Genomic DNA, 20,952 nt, shown 5'->3' with positions numbered 1-20,952 from the left:
GAAATTGATTATTTGAAGAAGATAATCTCAAGGAGGGATCATTGGCAACGAAGACTCAGCTCTTCTAACTCTCACATGGTATTACTTCATCAATCTCACCCTCTCGATCGGAAAAGGAAAGGTAGAGTAATAAAAAAATAGAGAAGTTTAGATCATCTACAGGTTACATTGCTATTCGATTTCAAACTATATATGTAAGATTTTTTTGGTCATTTAAATTTTTAGATGAATTGTAAATTTATATATTTGCTTGATTTCATTTATTGATCATTGAGTTGAGTATTTAATTTTGTTTTCTATTACATATTTTTTTTCTTGAAAAGGGTAAGACTTTGTTAAACTAACCGAATAATCTTGGATTTGTATATATTTTAAAGTATTTTCTCACTCTTATTTAGTTTCAAACATTAATCTTTTCAATTTTCCTTGCTTTTGTTGTTAAAGGGTTTGACTTTTATTTGAAACTCAAATAGGTATCACAAGATGGAGAACAACATGCAAAGCTTTTGGCAATTAAGAGATCAGCTTAGAGGACAGTCGAAAGTTTAAGGAGATCACCAGTGGTTGATGGCTTCTTCTAAATTACTTGAACACACAAGGTTAAAAGGAGAGCGCATGCATGAATAACCTTAATCTTTCAAATGGTCCTGTTGAGCCAAGGCCAATGGACAAATTTGGGTACCAAGAAGATAACAAATGTGAGATCCTTAATTTTAACTCTTGGAATTTTGATTCCAAAATGAATGAGAACATGAACAAAAATTCCTTCGGAAATGGAATGTTAGTCTATCAGAAGAGTAATGCAACCACTATGGGGAATATGACTATTAACAAGCATAGTGAAAACAACTTGAGCCACAAGGACTCTATCAACATCAACAATAACAACAATAGTGACAGTGGTAATGCAAACAATATAATGTAGCTGACAAAAAGGTTCAAGACCTTGCTTGCTACTGAGACCTTCCCTCGAAATGAAGTGCTAGGAGGTTACATTTTCGTTTGCAACAATGACACTATGTAAGAAGATTTGAAGCGGCAACTATTTGGTAAATTTAACTATTTCAATAATTCAACACTGCATTTTTAGATTGTATATAGAAGTAAATGTTCCTTGTATGTATGCTAGCTTTCAACTGGTCAAGTTTCAACAATTATCTTTATATTGAAATTGAACATTAATTATATTAAAATTACACATGATATTAAATAAAAACTTTAATAGCTAAAATAAAACTAAACATACGTGGCTTGTCACGTAACATTTATTTAGTATAATATATATAATCTTAATTAATTAAATAAATAAATAATAAATAATAATTAAATTTTTTATATTTAGATTTTTATTCAATTCTTAATAATTATAAATTAAAACTTTAAATACAACATTAAAATAAATTTTAGTATCATCTTTTTCGTTGGGTACCAAAGAAATTTAGTATTTTTAATAGTAAAATGTATCCGGTATTTTTCCTACATTATTAATGACATCCCCTAAGTAATTTTCTCTCAAGATATGGAGTAATAATAACAAGGCTAATTATGATTTTTATCCCCTAAACTTTAACATGTATCAAATTATGTTCTTTGAACTTTTCTGACCGTTAAAAATTTCCGTTAAACTATTACTTTTGTCTAATTTCATTCAATTTTACTATTTCAGTGATTGTTTATGTAATAAATCATGCTCTCCATACTTTGATATCTACCAAATCATGCCCTTCGAACTTTGACACATACTAAATCATACCCCTTGAGCTTTCATCCATATTAGACTTTTTTTTATAAGTCCTTAAATCTAACAATCTCAATAATTTTAGGGGCATTTTTAACGACCTTAAAAGTTCAAGATGCATGATTTGATAATGTCAAAATTCAAAAAGAAAAAATCTTAATTAGCCTAATAACAAAATACAATAAAATTAATAGTTTATACATAGATTGGATTCAACATATATATTCGTAAAGACACTATTAAGTCCCTATTTCGGTTTGCAAAAAAAAAAAATACATTATTTATTAAAAGAGAAATGCTAAAGAGCACCAGTGGTGCCTAGCACCCTCCTATGTGTCAATATCGTTATTGGTCCAACTAAATATCGGGTCCCATATAATTTAATATAATAGCTTTTAAGGAGTATCGCTAGCCAATCGCAACGCGCGACATGTCGAGAAGATGTAAGGCACCACTGGTGCCTAATAGCAATGCTCTTATTAAAATACATATATAGTGATCATTGATAATATTCAGTTGGCACAGCCATAAGAGGAAACTTTCTATGCGTAGTCAAACCTGTGGTTTCAGTCATATGATAATAATCCAAATCCTCTTCTCCACTACTCAACAACGCCCAATCAAACTTATAGACCACACTAGCCAAAGCAAGCTCGTTAACAGCCATGGCAAATACAATCCCAGGGCAGCCTCGCCTCCCGGCCCCGAAAGGGATCAACTCGAAGTCATGTCCTTTGTAATCAATTGCAGCGTTCTTCAGCAAAAACCTCTCAGGTTCAAACTTGTCTGGTTCCTCTTCCCACAAGGTCGGATCTCTCCCGATTGCCCATGCATTGATGAATACTTGGGTGCCTGAAGCGACGTCGTATCCACTTATTTTCATGTCTTGTATTGTGAGTCGAGGAACGATTAAAGGGATTGGTGGATGCAGACGGAGAGTTTCTTTGAAAACTGCCTTCAAGTATGGCATTTTTTCTAGGTCGTCTTCTGTAACACTATTAATATATTCTTCTGGCATGGCAATGTTAGTTATCTTCTTATTAAGGATTGTTGTTCTGATCTCGTTTTGAAGCTTTTTCATGGCGTTTGGATGTCTTATGAGCTCAGTCATTGCCCATTCTAGGACTGTATAGGTTGTGTCTGTTCCCGCTGCAAATGTGTCCTACAAACATATATAGAGACATTTTTAATCAAAAATTTATGCCCTAATGCTAAATTTTTTAATAGTGTTTTAATAAAAAACACTACTACTTTCTTATTATTTTATAAAATTAATTTATATTTGACAAATTTAAATTATACAATAATAAAAATAACTATATATCTCTATTTTATTTTTTTTAGCTATTTTAACTAAAAAAAATAAAAAATATTATTGAAAATTCTAGAATGGTATATTATTAGTTATTAAAACCAATATTTAACCATGCTCCTAAAATATAAAATATATATATCTTTATATATTAAAAGTGTCTATCTAACGACATTTCTTGGTTTAACAGAATATACCTTAAAAATAAAAGAATATTCTGTTAAATTTAATGATGTTAATAGGTTTGATCTCCCGTTAACAAATAAACCCAATAATTAAACCCAAAAAATTAAACAATCTTTTTTTAAATTAAAAAAAATTAAAAAATTAAACAATCTTTTTTTAAATTGAAAAAAAAAATCATCTTAGCCACATATCTCTCTAACAAACCATATAAAATAATATATTTTTTTTTCTAGAAACATAAAGTTACAGAATAATTTCATTAATAATCATCAACATAAAATTTAAACTCTATATTAAAAAATATCTTTTTTTTTCTAAATCCATAAAGCTACAGACTAATTTCATTAATATAAATATTCAAGTATGAATACATCAGAACAATTCAAAATCAAAACCAATAAATATTCAAGTATTTCAATAAATTCATAAACAAATAAATCAGAACAATTCAAAATCTCAAATCAAGAAAATTAAAAGTTTAGATTTATAATCTTTACAAATATAAAAAACTTAAATAGATTTATCTACCATTGTTGTTGCCGTTGCTCAGTTACTGGATTCTTAAACAAAAATCACTAAAACTTATATAAAACTAATATTTACGTGGCTCGCCACGTAACTCTCATCTAGTATATAAAGAAATTTTATCAATTATTATGAACTTTATGTCTAGTATCTCAAATTATTGAGATTTTTCTTTTTTTTTTATCAGAACTAAAAGATTCAATTATAATGTAAGCTAACGAATAAAAAAAAATGAGATTATAATATTTACAAATACCATAATCACAAAAATAACACTACTATAATATTGCTTATTTATATATGAGATAATTATATAAAATACAATTTTTTTTTGTAAAAAAAAATACATTTTTATGTTGAAATATATTTTTTTTATATTTTTACCGTTTATAAAAACAACACCAAAACCACCAAAAAATTACATATAAGTAATAAGAAAATAACATCCAAACAATATCAAAATAACAACAAAAAAAATAACATACAAATAATAAAAAAATAACAAAAAAGTAAAAATAATACAACATAAAAATACTATATTTTCTAGGGATGATGAGCATCATCCAATTCAATCCAATTGAGCCGAACATTCAATCCAATCTAATTATAAAAAGTTGGATATCCAATTACAATTGTATTGGATGCTAAAAGTTGGATTCTAATTGCATTGGATCGGTTATTGGATGTCAATCTTAAAATATAATTAAAAATCGATCAAATCCAATTATATTTATATATGTTAAAAAAATATTTATATAATAAAAAATATAATATACATTAATTATATTTTTATTAGATTTTTTTGTGTGTTGAATTTGTAAAACTTGATTGTTTTGTGTATTTATTTTCATGATGCCACTACAAGAAATGTTACTTTTACCAGCACAGTTCGCTACTGCGCTGGTAAAAGTAACTTTTACCAGCGCATTTCACAAACTGCGCTGGCAAAAAGATCAAAGTTTTACCAGCGTACATTTGCAGTGGCTAAAATCTAACTTTTACCAGCACATTTACGCGATGGGAAAAGTTTTTTTTGCCAGCGCTTTTCATTTTATGCTGGCAAAAGTTCTAATACCAACATTGATTTGCCAACCCCCTTTTGCCAACACATCATAGGTAAATTCTATTTTACCAGCGCAATACTAACTTTTGCCAGCACAAAAATGTGCTGGCAAAAGTGATATTTCTTGTAGTGTGCATTTTTGTTCTATCTTATTACTTAAAAAGGTTGTTGTTTTAATTATTTAAAACTTTTTGTTACATTACACTTTTAAGGATAGTGTATTTATGAAGTATTAAACTTGAATAAAACGTGTGACTTAGTTTTTATGTATTTTTCTTCATATTTTTAAATTAATTTTAAAATTTAAGTGTGTAATTAGATATCCAATTAAAAAAATTGCTTCAATCCTTAGTAATTGGATTGGATTTGATTGGATTTTGGATCTAATTAGATTGGATCGAATGGTAATTTTTCAAATCCAATTACTGATTGGATTGGATCAGATGAGAAAAAAGTTAGATTAGATCGAATGCCTACCTAATAAAATTATTTTCCGTAAATAAAATTATAAAAATCGTAAAAATATTTAAAATTTCGTATAACCGTATTTTTGTAAGTTTTTTTTTTGTTATTTTGATGTATTTATAAAATAATTCCTTTATATATGTTATATAGTTATTATAAATTATATTAAAGAAATATAAATATTTACTAAAAGAAACTTAAAAAATAACTTGGATAGTACGAATTTATGATATAAAATAATAATAATTATAATAAATTGGAACCAATGTATATGATATAAAAGTATGACTCTGACAAAAATATAGGATTTTTTTTACAAAATTATCTTTTTTTTATTTTTATATTTTAATTGTTATACATTTTTATTATATTTTTACTGTATTTAGTTTTCAAAAATATTACCTTAAAGTTTTAAAATCACAAAAATACTATGTTTTAGTAAAATAAAAATATACCTATAAAATACATAAATAACAATAAAATAATAAAAAGAGAGTTATAAAGCAATAGAAAAATAACAAAACACCACCTCTTTACACAAAATGTAAAACAATATCAACTCCTCAACTTATTTTTGTATTATGATGTTATTTTTTTACTTAATCTTTGGTAACTTGATTATTTTTTTTTTTTTTGTACTACTATATATTTTTTTTAATTTTTTTTGTTATAACTTCATATTTTCAACTCTTTTTTTTCTCTTTCTTTTTAAGTTGGTGACAACTAAAATAACAATTTATTTTTTAGAAACTAAATGAATGGTTACAATCATAATAAAAATAATAAAATCTTATAATAATTTTAAAATAATTGGGTATAAAATTTAATGAGTAATATATAATAAAAAAAATAACTAGATAATATGTCAATATTTACTAGTGCACGTTGTGTCAATTTACCCAAAAAAAAAACTTATCATTGTATTTTTTAAAATAAAAAAAACGTGTTAAAAAAAACTAAATATATATCTACATCTACAAAATAACACGCATACAACAAAAAAATAGGAATAAAATAAAAATAGACACCATAACAAATACACATAAAAAAATAAGTGTACAACAAGAAAATATTTTGAAAACCACTTAAAAATAACTAAAACACAACACAAAAATAATAAAATAAATGCACATATATACATGCAACAAAAAAAAACATCAAAAATAAACTAAAAATATACACCCCATAACAAAAACAACTAAAAAATAATTCTACAATAAAAAAAAATACATAAAAACAACTATAACACAACTATAGAACACCTAAAAAAAAATATGACCGCGATACCTAGAACATTACAGGTTTCGTGGAGCTATCCTCGATACCTAGAACTATCATTTGTAATGACCGCGAGGTCTAATCTTATTTATATAACGCTTTGATTTCAAAAAAAAATATATGAAAAATATAAAACAAAAAAAAAAAACCAGTTTTTTTTTTTTTTTGAAAGAAAAAAAACCAGTTTTAAAGGAAAAGAAAAATAACAAAACTATCAATATATATGAAAGTAATATAAACCGTACTACCCTAAAAATAGTATAAAATTTAGTACGTAAAAAAAAGGCACAAAATATATGTGATTGTGACGAAAAAGAAGGACAAAAAATAATTACCAATATGAGAGCCTTTATGGAAGTCCTATCAATAGAAAATCCAAGCGAGTTTTCCCTCTGAATCCAAAGCAAAATATCCACAAAATCTTTCTGTTCATCATCAACATTCTTATTTGTATTCATATGGTCATGAAGAACACCTTCCAGAAACTCATCGAACTCCTTAGCCACTTTATCCATTCTACCATCCAAACCACTCAGACGGCTCAACCAACCAAGCTTAGGAAAATAGTCTCTTATATAGAAACCCCCAAGTAGCTCCGTAAGCTCCCCCAGAAGCTCCTTAAACCTCTTCCCACCACTTTCTTCACCGTACTTTCTCCCCAACGCCACTCTACAAACGACGTCGTTGGTTAACCTTACAAACAACTCGCTCAAATTCACCCCAGTCCCACAAGACTTTCGAATCTTCTCAACCATGAGCTTGGTCTCCTCTTCCCTTACAGCTCTATAGGACTGAACCCTTTTATTATTCAACAGATGAAGCACGGAAACGCTCTTTATCTGCCTCCAGTACTCGCCATAAGGTGCCGAAGCAATGTCTCTGTAGTTGTAGAGGAGCTTCTCGAGGGCACAGGACTTGGGTCGGTTGGAAAAGGCAATGTCGTGAGTCTTCATAATCTCACGAGCGGCGGTGGCAGAGGAGATGACGAGAACCGGCACGCTGCCTAGGCGGAGCTGCATGACGGGGCCATAGCGCCTGCTCCAGGCCTGCAGCGTTCGGTGAGGGTACAACCCGAGCTGGTGGAGGTTTCCAATTATTGGAAGCTTTGGAGGCGATGGTGGAGAATTTGTTTTAATAGAGAACCATGATTTATATAGCAGCACAAAGAATAATAAGGTTGCTAATAAAATGGTAAAGGAAGAGAGATTATTACTGGTTAAGTCTAAGAAGGACATATTGTAATGGAATAATAATAACATTTGTTAACGACCTTTGTTGATAAATATATATGCTAGCTCAAGCTATATATACTTCGATCTGGCTAGGACTTGTATTGGATTTTCTACATTTGATCAAAAAAGGTGGCAGCGAGACAGTGACTAGAGGAGGGAACAGGATCACTAGATTTTGAGAGACTATTCAGAAATCCATCCAAATAATATTTATTAGTGGTGTATATGGAGCGTGTCACAGTCATGTACGCTAATCTAATTTTTTTTTTTTTTCCAATTCATAATTACCACAAACTAACAACATCTCCGATGGTAGTTGGTTGGTGAGGACTCACTGTTGCCACATATCTAATGTACGTTGTTTATTTTTTAAAGAATAATTTGCGGCAAAAATATTTAAATGAACATCTTTGTTAAAAATTAGTATCATATATTGTGTTAAAATCACTACTACAAAACAACATTTTAGAGATTTTTTTTCCACAATTTTCATAATAAAGGAAGTTAAAGAGTGTAAAAGTGTCCACTTATTGAAGATTGACCTGTAGAAGCTATTTTTTTATAGAAATTACATGTATAGATCATTAGACTATACCATTTAAAGTCGGTTGGGAGAGAGATATTTCTGAGGGTGATTTGAATAGTCTATCCCATCGGTTATTTCCTAATAACCGACGTTATAAGGTATAATATAAAAACCCTATCAGCTTTGTCTTCTTCACTTCGTCTTCCTCACGAAACCAAACACCAACAGTAGAGACATACCCAAACCCTCGCCACCTTCGCCAACCACCCTTATTCCAGCCCATATATCTCCCCTATTTTTGCACCATTTGAGCCTATTTATTTTTTAAATCTTCTATTTTTGATACCTAAATCCATACACTTTCAATTTTTTTTTCCTATTTCAGTGTCAACCGAACCTATTAGAAAATAGTGGTGGGTATAACTCCAGCCACCGATATTTGTTGAGAAAACGTTGAACCTCAACGTCCATTAAGGTATAAATATAGCTTTTATTCATTTTTGTAATGTACATTTTTTTCTTGTAATTTTTTATTCATTAAAAAAAGATGATATACGAGATTTGTTAGTGAGACACCCCGACATGTGGGGGATCACTAACAAACCCTACAACGTATATAAGGAGAAGTAAGAGGCTGAAATAGGGACCCTCTTTTTGACCTTCTTTTTTACTTTCCTCTAAACCTTCTCTTAAAACCTAACTTGACGGTGGCCAAGGACACCATACTTATTCTTTCATCTTTTTCATTTGAGTCCACCATACTCAGTCGACACCAAGACCTCAAACGCCATTGATGCACATTCCTTGTTTTTATACTTTATTAGTTTATTATTAGATTTATTATGAATGTTGAGTCTCCCATGAGTCTTGTGTTCATAAGTCTCGATTAAGATTTTACCTAAAAATCATTTACTGTATTTTTATCCACATACTCTTGAGAACATAAATCTAGTGTGTCGGGTCCAATCAATAAAAATAAAAATAGACGCAGTCCCATTACCATTGTGATATGGAGGTGAACTACTATAAATCTTTGGTGTCTAATTTATTTATTGCGATTTTATTAGTCAAAATTAATTCATCGCAATCCTCTATATTTTTATGAAAAACCGCGTCAATATATATATCATAAATATATATTACTATCGTATAAAATAGTAAATCACATAATATTTATCATCATGCTCATCCATGAATAGCTTTTATACAAAATGTCTTACCCTTGTATTTTTAAAATCTTGATTTATCTCCTCTTCCATTGAAAATGAATTATAAGCTTTTAATTGTTAGAGATTTTATATATCAATGAAAGATAAATCAAGATAAATTACAACTCAACTGTAAAAACAATACAAGAACTAAAATAATAGATTCATATCATAAATGTTATAATACATATATTATATATAAGAAAGGTAGAAGAGATGATTACAACACATGTAATATACAACATATATAATATAATATGAAGAAGAAGATATATACATACATACACACTCACAGCCTTGAGTGTAGATTAGTGGGGATCACCATGACTTGAACAATGTATTATCACATTTGTCCAAAAGCTTACTACCTCTATCTCTAAGCACTAGGAAACTTTCTAGGAAATAGCTTTGAGAATTATTAAACCTTTTAGGGTTTCTAACAAAGTACTTTGTTGATAGAAACTTGTCTACTCAATATTAGCACCTTAGACCTCTTTATATAGTATTTAGAGAATCACTATTTGAAAGTCTAACTCATAACCTCAATATATTATGGACTCAATAAAAAGATGTAACTCATACACACACACTATAATTTCTATATCAATAAGAATTTCAAATTAAAATGTATAACATTTTTTTTACACAATATTGGTGATAATTGTAGAGGTTACTCATAGTAACAAGTAACTCCCCCATATATATGTTACAAAATGATAATAACTAATATAAACTTTCATACATACGCTTATTAGTTTGTCACACATATTTAATCTATATTTAAAATATAGAATAAATTATTTTTAAACAGAAAACTTTAAAAAAAAAAAAAGTGTCACCCAATAATTTCTCATAAACCAAAAATTATGTTATATAGCGTACATTTTATATAGAACTAGATGAAAGTTACGTAGCGAGCCACGTAAATATTAGTTTTATTTAAATTTTAGTGAATTTTTTTTTAAGAAATCAATAACTAATTGTAAATTATTTTTTTAAAGATTTGTTTTGTAAAAGTAAACTTGTTAAGAATGCCATAATTGTATATATAAGCTTATGATGTACACATTGTTATTAATAATACTAAAAAATTAGTAATATTAAAAATTAAAATAAATAACCTATATAAAATTGGAAAATTGTAAGAAAAAAGAATGACTAACATGTTAAATTAGAAGAAAAATTCTTTTAAAGAAGAAGAATAAAATTTGTATAAAATAATAAATAAAAAATATTCTGAAAAAAGAAATTTTACAAAAATAATAAATAAATACTGTAGGAATGAAAAGTAAAATTAATATATAAAACATGAGAAATAATTAAAATTAAATAATTAATAAATATAAATTAAAAAGTTGAATTATAAGAATAAATAATTGACTAATAATAATAATAATAAATGAGAGCGGGTTTTTGTGGGTATGAAGATGAGTTTCTGTAAAGGAATGAAACCATTGAGAGATTGTTGTTGTTGGGGAGGTGTAGAGGTGGTCTCAGAGACCTGTAAATACCGTCTCTTCCATACCCAGATTTCTCTATTGTAGGGTAGTAAATATATCAAATTTAGCAAAATGACCCGTAAAAAGAAACTCATAAATAAACAGAGAACAAAACCAGAGGTAAAAAAGAAATCATAAAATAAACAGACTACATGAAATAGAAGCAAATAAACATTTAAACCCACAAAAAGGCTACTTTTTGCTTCCATTAGAAAAAGAAAGCTAGAAGAATGAGGGTCATACAATTATATACACACCACTAATCTACCGTAAATACATTGTGGGAATCAACCACAAACAAATAATCAGAAACTGTTTTGAAGGTCACAAATGTAATACAAATATTGGGGTTCAAAACGCAGCAAACCAATATATTTTTTGAATTTAAACTCTGCCAAAAAAATCGTATATATTTTTTGAATTTAACCTCAGCCAAAAAAATTGTTATTTTTGAATAAAAGATTAAAAAAAAAAATTCACCCACTAATTTCTCATAAACCAAGAATTCAGTTATATAGCCACATTTTATATAGAATAGATATAGATATTATATTATTTATAAACATTATAACACAAATTACACTTGTAATTCCTCCAAAACTCCAGCTCAAATAATCAAGATAGCTTAGCTCACACCAACACGTTCTCAAAAGAACAACATCAAATATCACAATACTTTTAACATCAATGTAGTTTTAAAAGAAAAACATATTACAAAAGTTTTTTATATATATTGATCATCATCTTGGAGTTGCAATAGCAAGAAGAGGAACCTTCCTATGAATAGCAAGTCCCACACATTCTGTCATATCAAGATCATCAACCCCAGGCAATAATGTCCAATCAAAACTGTGGATAAGCTTAGCCAACACCAACTCATTACTAACCATGGCAAACAAGATTCCCGGGCAGCCTCTCCTGCCCGCTCCAAAGGGAATCAATTGGAAATGATCACTCCCAGCTTTGAAATCCACATCAGAATCCATAAACCTCTCGGGCTGAAACTGGTTAGGTTGGTCCCACAATGTGGGGTCCCTTCCAATGGCCCAAGCATTGGTCATAACCATGGTCCCAGCAGCTATGTCAAAGCCGTTAATTTTGATATGTTGGGTTAATTCACGAGGCACGAGCAATGGAATTGGTGGATACAAGCGAAGAGTCTCTTTCATTATGGCTTTTAAGTAAGGCATTTTGTCTAAATCGTCCTCTGTTATGTCTGATTTTCCATTGGCTGCTTGAGACACTTCAGTTTGAAGTTTCTTTAGGATAATTGGATTCCTTAACAACTCTGTCATTGCCCATTCTAAGACTGTGTAGGTTGTATCTGTCCCAGCAGCAAACATATCCTACGTATACAGTACAAGTACAACTACACATCATCAATTAATTTTATTTCACAGTATTTGAATTTTCTCATGCTTAAATTTTTTTTTTTTTTTTGCTTTCTTTGCCTCTTTAAAATTAAAGAAAATCTACTTACATCTATATTAAAAAAAAAAAAAATTGAAAAAAAAAAAGTATTTATGAAATTGAAAACTTATTTAAATCTATAATTATGGGATTTATTTTTAATATTATAATTTACTTTGAAATTTCTTAGTGTTGAAGATTTAGATCATTTCAATTTATAAAATAACGTGGTTTTGTCCTTTATCTTCCTTTTTTTACTGGGTCAATTTATTAAAAGAAAATATGGATTATGTTTGACAATCTCTCCAAGCTTAAATTTAGCAAAAAATAAATAAATAAATATTATATTTAGCACAATATTTATAATTGTGCTATAATGCACAATAATATTTTAAAATGTAAAATAGTTTAAAAAAAAAAACAAAATATCATTAATAATTATCAATAAACTAAATATTTAAAAAAAAACTATTAATGACTATATTATAATAAAAAATATGTATAAAGTATGTCTTTAATAAAAAAATTAGTATTTTTTTTTTTTTGAGAAGAAGTCTGTTATCATTAATTTGTAGCGTCATTTACAACAACAGAGAAAAGAGTAGGAGGAAAATCCTCATACCACACACAATCATTATCCAACACTAATGCTTGCTTGGCCAAGCCATGAGCAGCTTGATTTGCATCCCTTCGCACATGAGATACACAAACATTAGGGAAATAGGACAATTGATTTTTAACATCAGAAATAAGATCAGAAAATCCTAAATTTCTAGATGCTAAACTTTGTAAACCAGTAACCAGCAGTAGGCAATCCGACTCAACAAAATCAAGTTGAACATGTAAAGATTGAGCCCATTGGAGACCATAGTAGAGTGCCTTGGCTTCCATTTCATGAGGCTGCAGATTCCCAAGCATAGGCTTAGATAGAGCAGCTTTAACATGACCACAAGAATCTCTTATAATTGCACCAAGTCCCATCTTATTGTTGGCCGAATCAATAGCAGCATCAACATTCATTTTCATCTTTGTTGGAGGAGGAGCAATCCATAAATGATGAGTCGCAGCAGAGGAAAATTGCAGACCAGACTTTGAAGTTTTCATGGTCTGCTGAAAATTGCAGACATAAGTCTGAGCCTTAGCAGCAATTTCCTCTGGTTTTAGGGGATCTTTGCCATGAATAATGTTGTTCCTATCATACCAAATATACCACATAAGGCAAAAAATCTTTTCTAAGTCAGATTTGGTGTAAGTTTTTGATAGCAGCAACATAAAATCTGCATTGGATAATCGGCTGGCAGCTTGAAAATCAAGAACAAAATCTGTTAAACGCCAGACTGCTTTAGCATGCTTGCAGCTAAATAAAGCATGCCCCACCGATTCCCAAGCATTGGAACATAAGCTACAAGCCGCAGATGTAATGATCTTTCGTTGAAATAAAGCAGCAGCCACTGGTATGGATTGTTGATGAGCTCTCCATCCAAAGATTTTAATTTTTGATGGAATGTTTAGACCCCAAAATGATTTCCACCATGAACTATTAGTATTTATTGTATATTAAATTTAGTACAATAATATTATTTTGTATCAAATTTAATTTAATTTTTATAACTTATCATTAAAGAAAAACATTTATTTAAAAGTACAAATTATAATAATATAAACCACCTAGCACTTTATAATAGATGCTTTTACACAACAGTTTTATTAAAGTTCCTGCCATATGATAGAATCTAAGTACCCCCAACTGTTAAATCATATAATAGTTATATTTTAGTTTAAAAAACACCATAACTTTGTATTAAAATAAGTAGATATGCATGGCCGTGATTCGTGTGTTAGTGTTACGTATACTTGTTTCATCTGTTGATACGTAAGTACTAGTCTTGAGTCATCTCTATTGTTTTTAATGAAAAAAAAAAAGTCATATATATCAAAAAAAAAAAATTATAATAATAAGTCTCGAGTCATCTCTATTTGTTAGAACGATTTTTACGGTGGGCAGGCCACCATATATGTCCCCTTCATTTTTTTTTCCACAATTTTTTTTATATATTTATATAAAATGTAATTATTATAATCTTTATTAAAAATAATTTTGAATCCCTTTAAATTTGATAAATTTAATCACACCAAGTAATATTTATTTAATTACCAAAGCAGTATGTTTGTAGCTCAATTATGTTAAGAAATTAATGGAATACATGTATTTAGATATTTTTATAAATTATTAATATTCTTAGTTAAAAGCTTAAAGAGAGAAAAAAAAAATTGAGAATTTTAGTGAGAATTTTTTTTTTTTTTTTTTTTGATATATATAATTAGGGTATGGGTTGTAAGAAGTACTGCAAATACGTGTGTATTTTTTTTTTATTTCTTTTGTAACAAATTTAGACACCTACTAAAATTGATTATCATCAAATTAAAATTTGTGCATGTGTGACGTTATTTCCGCTAGGATTTGTACTCACAAGTCTGATAAGAATTTGTGTATGGCAACAAATCATTGATCGGTCAAGTGGTGCTCTAATTATTTTTTTTTCTTTAAACTTTAATAAAAGAAATTTAAAAGTTGAAATATAATTTTTTATTGAAAAAAAAAGTTTTGGTATTATTAAAACACTTTAGTACTTAATCAAAGTAGTAATTTAATATACACTATATTACACTTTTTCTTATAAATCATGATAGACAAAAATAAAAAAATAATAATATACTTATAATATATTATTTATCAATAAAGTATTTTCTTTATAAATATATAAAGATATCTCATTTTTTAAAAAAAAATTATATATATTAAATTAATTTCTTTTTCTACATTATTAATTTATATTTTTTATTTTCTTTATATAATTTTAAAAAAATAACAATAAATAATTTTGATTAATGTTACTTATCATACAAATTTTTTACCTCTTTTGTTTTACTTTTTTTTTTTTTTGTCAAATATTAAAATTATATTCATGTATGTATTTGTCAAATATATATCTTTTCATTTGTAACTTAAAGAAAAAAAATAGAAAGAAACAAAAGAGAGTCAAATTATCTTTTAAATTTTGTAATAATATAGCAAAAATGATATAAATTGATAGCCATACACTAAAGATAAATAGAGAGAGGCAATTCTTACCAGGATAATAGCTTTAATATTGACTTCACTAACTGCAAACCCAGCCATTTTAGTGTTTTCTTGAATCTCGAGCAAAATGTCCACAAAGTTTTGTCTTATCTTCACCTTCACTAATATTATAATTAAAACCCTCCATGTGTTCCTCCACTACACTATCAAGAAAACTATCAAACCCTTTAGCAACTTTCTCCACTGCCTTATCCGTACCATTCACGAAATTCACCCAAGAAAGCCACGTAATATAGTCTCCAACACAAAAACTCCCCAACAACCTCATCAACTCTCCTAGTAATTCCTTAAACCGAACCCCATCTTGTGTTCCCTTATACTTCCTCCCAAAAACGACCCTACAAATCACGTCGTTTGTGTACGACGAGAAAATTTCGCTTAAATTTACAGCCAACGACAGCTCACAACTCTGTCGTTTTATTAAATCGATCATTAACGACGTTTCTTCTTCCCTAACGGATCTAAAGGAAAGAACCCTTTTGGGACTGAGGAGGTGGAGCACGCAAATGCTTCTCACCTGTCTCCAATACTCGCCGTACGGAGCAGTGGAGATGTCCCTAGCTTGGTAGAGGAGTTTATGGGCCATGCTTAGTTTGGGCCTGTTGGATAAAACGACGTCGTGGGTTTTCATGATCTCGCGTGCGCCGTCGGCTGAGGAGACCACCAGTACGGGCCTGGACCCGAAGTGGAGTAGCATGAGTGGGCCGTATTGTTGGGCCAACTTTTGGAGGGTGCGGTGTGGATAGAGGCCCAATTGGTGGAGGTTGCCTAGAATCGGGAGTCTTAGTGGTGATGGTGGTAAGTTTTTGTGTGTAGTGTTTGATAAATTGAAGATCAACCGTTTGATCAGAAAAATTATGAAAATGATAGTGATGATGATCGGAACAAGAAAGGAAGAGAGAAATGAAGAGTTTGACATGGTGTGAGTGTGTATATATCTGTGAGAATATGTGTATACTATATTGATTTATGGTTATATAGGAGAGAGTATAGACTGATCTTACTAAACAAAATTTATAATTTTTGTTTTTAAGGAAAAATTGTAGTTTATTTCTGTCAAATGTTTGAGAATTAAATACACTATTTAGATTGAGAAATGCTAAAGGATATGTGGTCCTAGCACCCTTCTATGTGTCAGTATCGCTATTGGTCGAACTAAGTATCGGGTCTCATATAATTTAATATAATAGTTTTTAGGAAGTATTGCTAACTAATCAAAACGTGACATGTCAAGAAGATACTAAACACTACTGGTGCTTTATAACAATGCTCATTTAGATTGTGCTAAAATAACACTGACAAATATTATATGAGAACAAACGGTCAAACTTTAAGGAATAAATGTTACTTTTTCATAGTATAATAACATTGACAAGTGGGGCGGCAAGGAGAAGATAGAAAAGATTGACATATTCAATTAATTTATTTACTTAGTTTTTTTTTTTTAATAAATCATGCAATTTTATTTAGTTTAATTTAATTAGGATAAGTTTTTTTTTTTGAAATCATTTAATTAGGATCCCTTTCAAAAAAAAAAAAGAAATCATTTAATTAGGATAAGTTAAAATGAAGAATTGTTCAAACACTCAATCTATTAATGGGTCACATTTTCCAATAGCATGATTATCTAACAAAATACGTACATATGTATAAGAACAATAACTAAGATATGAAAGTGATGTTATTTGGTGCTATTAGTGTTTGATTTTTCTAATTGTATTTTAGGGAAGTTAGATTAATTGGTAAGGTGACAATGTGGCACGGTACTCGACAAGATAACTCAATTTGAAAACAATATAATTTGAAAAAATTAGGTGGGTAGAAAAAACTGTCAAATCCATTTGTCCTTATTATTTTGGAATATTTGGGCCATAAATATTAAATGGGACAATTACATTGTTGTTAAACTGTTAATTTTTTAATTGTTTTACTGTTATTTTTAATTGTTCTGTTTTGTGTTCTTATTTTATAAAGACACAGTATTTTTAAAAATATTTTCGTGTGACAGTATTTTTATAAAATTAACCCAAAGTTTAGTTTTACTCACTCTCGTTATTACTTTTCTCTTAAATATAACTGAGAATATTTCTATGCCATGTGTTACTCAAGTATTAGTCCATTGCATAATTTCTTTTAAAAAAATTAGGCTAATTTGTAATTTTTCTCCCTGAACTATGACACTTGCTAAATCGTGCCCCCTGAACTATTTTTGACGTTAAAAATTCCCATCGAACTATTGACAATGCTTAATTTATGGTATTCTGTCTTGTTCCGTTCATTTTAGTAACGGAGTGATGACGTGGCTGCCATTAGGCAGTCCACGTCATTTTACACATGTAATTTTTTTTTTAATCAGGTTTCTTTTAGGGTTGTGAAACCCAATTCCTCCACCAACCCACACCAACCCAGCCACACGACCCCCACCAGCCACACCACACGAACCCAGCCACCCCCACCCACCACCGGTTGTGGATCCGACGAGACGCACGGTCACCCACTCCGACGAGACGCACCAGCCCCACCACCCACCACGCACCAGCCACGGGAAGAACTCGCCATTTTTTTTGGGTCGTCTCCTTCGAAGCAGTTGCTGAAAATCGAAGGCCAAAGGTGAGAGTTTTGGTATTTATTTTGTGTTATGTTTATTTCTAAGTTTAGTGGAGATCTTTCATATAGTGCTTTCATAATAAGTATATGGAGATCTTTGTTCAAATGTTTTTTGATCTTTGAACACTCCTAAATGGGGAGGAAGAAGCAATATGCTAGAAGGAAGAAGGGTTGGCCTATTCCTAAGGATGATGAGAATGAAATTCCATTTTATGGTCAGTTTTTTTTTTTTTTAAATTCCTTTATGTCTCTATTTAGTTTAAAATATTATCTCTTTACACTAAAGAGAGGTGTTTTTGGTCATTTTGTTGATGTTTGTGTGGTTTAACTTTGTCTTTTTGTACTAATTGCACATGTATCTGGTATGGGTGTGTGTGTTTGAGCCTAGCTTTAGCTTTGTTATTTGATTCTTTGTATTGAATAAGTTAAAACTTGTAGGGACCATTGATTGTTTAGTTCATGAAAAATGCGTATACTGTATTATATTCTATTATTGTCTTTGCAAAGCCTACTAGCACCTTTTTTACTCTAAAAGTGCATCACAAAGGGACAATTGATTACACACTTAATATTCCTACTAGTTACAATGGTGGGGTAGTTGAGTATGTTCATTGGGTAGATTTGAAATATATGACTATGTTTGAGTTAGAGCTAATAGCAAGGGATTTAGGTTATGTGAAATATACTGCTTCAATTACTTATTATTTCAAGTGGCCAGAATGTGTGACATTGGAGTGTGTGACCACAGACTTTGTGTTAACTGAGAAAATTGCAGCTGCTTTGAAGGTTTATGATCATGTGATTGAGTGTTTTTTTAGTCATCCACAATTAAATGAAAATGTAGCTTATGAAAGTCAAGCCTCTTTTCCTATTGTGGTTGAGTTGGGTGATGTGGGTAAAGATGCTGGGCCTACTTTGGATGATGAAAATGTGACCCCAATAAAAGAAGGTGGACCTAGTTTACAGATATCCCATCTACAAAGTGGGCTAGAAACCGGAGAGAATTCACAAGTCAAGAAGTGTGTAAATTACTATATTGTAATCTTGTCATATTGTAATCTTGTCTAGTCTGTTACATAATTATTATTTGTTATGATTTTTGTGACTAGAGAGAAAACAAAGCCTTGTGAGATATCATTACTACAGTTTTGATTAGTTTTAGATTAATCAACCTGTTGAAAATATCAATTACAGATTATTGTTGCTCTTCTTTTTACTTTATTCAAAAGAAAAACACTATGTGTTGTTCAACCAAACTTGAAACTGATAAATTTGTTGTATCCATTATAATTTTTCTGTTATTTCAATCATGTATTGTGATTACTAATGTAATATCCTAATAAGTCAAATGGTAAATAATTAGGGTTTACATTTATATTATGAATTAATCAGTTAATGAGTGGGATTATGATCCTACTAATTTATTTTACCATAAAATTTAAATTTTTCTATAAGTGAGTAAATACTCGTAATTTGTTAATTACGGAGATTTATATAGCATGTGTGAATGTAATATGAGTTATATGTGGAATAAAATATTTTCAGGTTCGGTGACCCTGAAGACTCGATAAGTGGATATATAAGCGTAATTTGTTAATTACGGGGATTTATTTGAAATACGTGAATATAATATGAGTTATTTGTGAAATAAAAATATTTTCAAGTTTGACGACCCTAGAGACCCGATTGGAGGCCAAAAATGTCGCAACAGTTTTAGTTAGAAATATTGATGGGATTATTAGGATAAGTTGATTTTAGAAATATCGGGGTATTTTAGGGTACTCGAAGTTGGCTAAATACTTTAAAAATACAGATTTCTTAGTGGCTAAGAAATAATAAGATAATTATTAATAATAAAATTTTTATTAATATTATATTATTATTATAATATTATTTTTATATATATAACTTTAAGTTTATATATATATTAAGTTCAGTGAAACAGAACGAACGAAAACTCTTGTTCTCTCTTTCGACAAAATCTTCTCCTTCTATATTTATTTTTTTTGATTTTCAATCCAAAACTTAGCGATCTAAGCTCCGGTAGTAGCAGGACAGCAAATCCTTGAAAAGGGAAAGCTTAAGGTATGGTTTGATTTCGTTTTAAGTTTAAAAACAATTGGTTTCGTATAGGGTTTTGTGAATTAGAATAGTTATGAAGGTTCTGACGTTATAGAATTGTTCTCGGGTAGTCATGGGACTAGTTCCGATATTTTCTTGTTGAATTTGAAGTGATTTTGAGTTAGAAATCGAGTTTGGAACTTTTTAAAGCTTAGTCCGAACGTTAATGGCGTTTTTCATTTAAGGGATCGATTTTTATTTTTGTTACGTAAGGATGGTAATATTTATGGTATATATGCGCCCTATGAAGTTTGGAGTGATTTGGATAAGTTTTGGTAGTGTTTCGGTGAGTGCGAAAATTGGGATTTTCGAGTTTTATAGTTTTTAGAAATTTCTAAGAGATCAGAAATCGTATTTTTTGTCATAACGTTTGACTCGGGTGTCCGTTTTGGACATTCTTGTAACGTCCCCGCTTCAAGCCTCCATTGGGCCCTTACACCCACGGACTAATGGCTCTTATACACGAGTTCATCACTCTGGCTGCTTCATGGACTGATGACTGACCCTACAGACCAACACGAGTGTTTTCAGCGTGCTTTGTCCTCACTCACACACATCCTGGGAAAACTTCCCAGGAGGTCACCCATCCTTGAAATTACTCCAAGCCAAGCACGCTTAACTATGGAGTTCTTTCGAGGTG

The 20,952-nt window shown here is 29.7% G+C and overlaps 2 protein-coding genes and 1 pseudogene across 2 annotated transcripts; 1 reads left to right on the top strand and 2 right to left on the bottom strand.

The window, feature by feature from the left end:
• The first annotated feature begins 373 nt into the window (after positions 1-373).
• On the top strand, positions 374-1,213 carry LOC115710346 (DCD domain-containing protein NRP-like; annotated as a pseudogene).
• A 685-nt stretch (positions 1,214-1,898) lies between these two features.
• LOC115708777 (cytochrome P450 736A117-like) lies at positions 1,899-7,847 on the bottom strand. Its single transcript, XM_030636789.2, has 2 exons — positions 6,903-7,847; positions 1,899-2,900 (listed from the first exon to the last, which is right to left on the bottom strand). Exons 1-2 carry the CDS (start codon positions 7,824-7,826, stop codon positions 2,238-2,240), a joined length of 1,587 nt encoding a protein of 528 aa, XP_030492649.2. The 5' UTR covers positions 7,827-7,847; the 3' UTR covers positions 1,899-2,237.
• Positions 7,848-11,600: 3,753 nt separating this feature from the next.
• On the bottom strand, positions 11,601-16,689 carry LOC115711548 (cytochrome P450 736A117). The gene is given in 3 exon segments (XM_030639900.2): positions 11,601-12,378; positions 15,576-15,659; positions 15,661-16,689. Coding segments are annotated over 3 exon segments (1,533 nt in total). The 5' UTR covers positions 16,504-16,689; the 3' UTR covers positions 11,601-11,772.
• Positions 16,690-20,952: the final 4,263 nt, after the last annotated feature.

This window comes from Cannabis sativa, chromosome 3 (assembly GCF_029168945.1).
Source record: "Cannabis sativa cultivar Pink pepper isolate KNU-18-1 chromosome 3, ASM2916894v1, whole genome shotgun sequence".
In the NCBI taxonomy this organism is placed as follows: Eukaryota; Viridiplantae; Streptophyta; class Magnoliopsida; order Rosales; family Cannabaceae; genus Cannabis; species Cannabis sativa.
The sequence above is the reverse complement of the archived record's forward strand: the minus strand, read 5'-3'. Positions and strand labels throughout refer to the sequence as shown.

Bases quoted from the DNA above. Each gene is read 5' to 3' on its own strand.
- LOC115708777 (XM_030636789.2), bottom strand. From the start codon at position 7,826: ATGTTATTATTATTCCATTACAATATGTCCTTCTTAGACTTAACCAGT. The intron at 2,901-6,902 runs GTAATTATTTTT...ATATGTTTGTAG, and splicing joins CCATAAAGGCTCTCATATTG to GACACATTTGCAGCGGGAAC.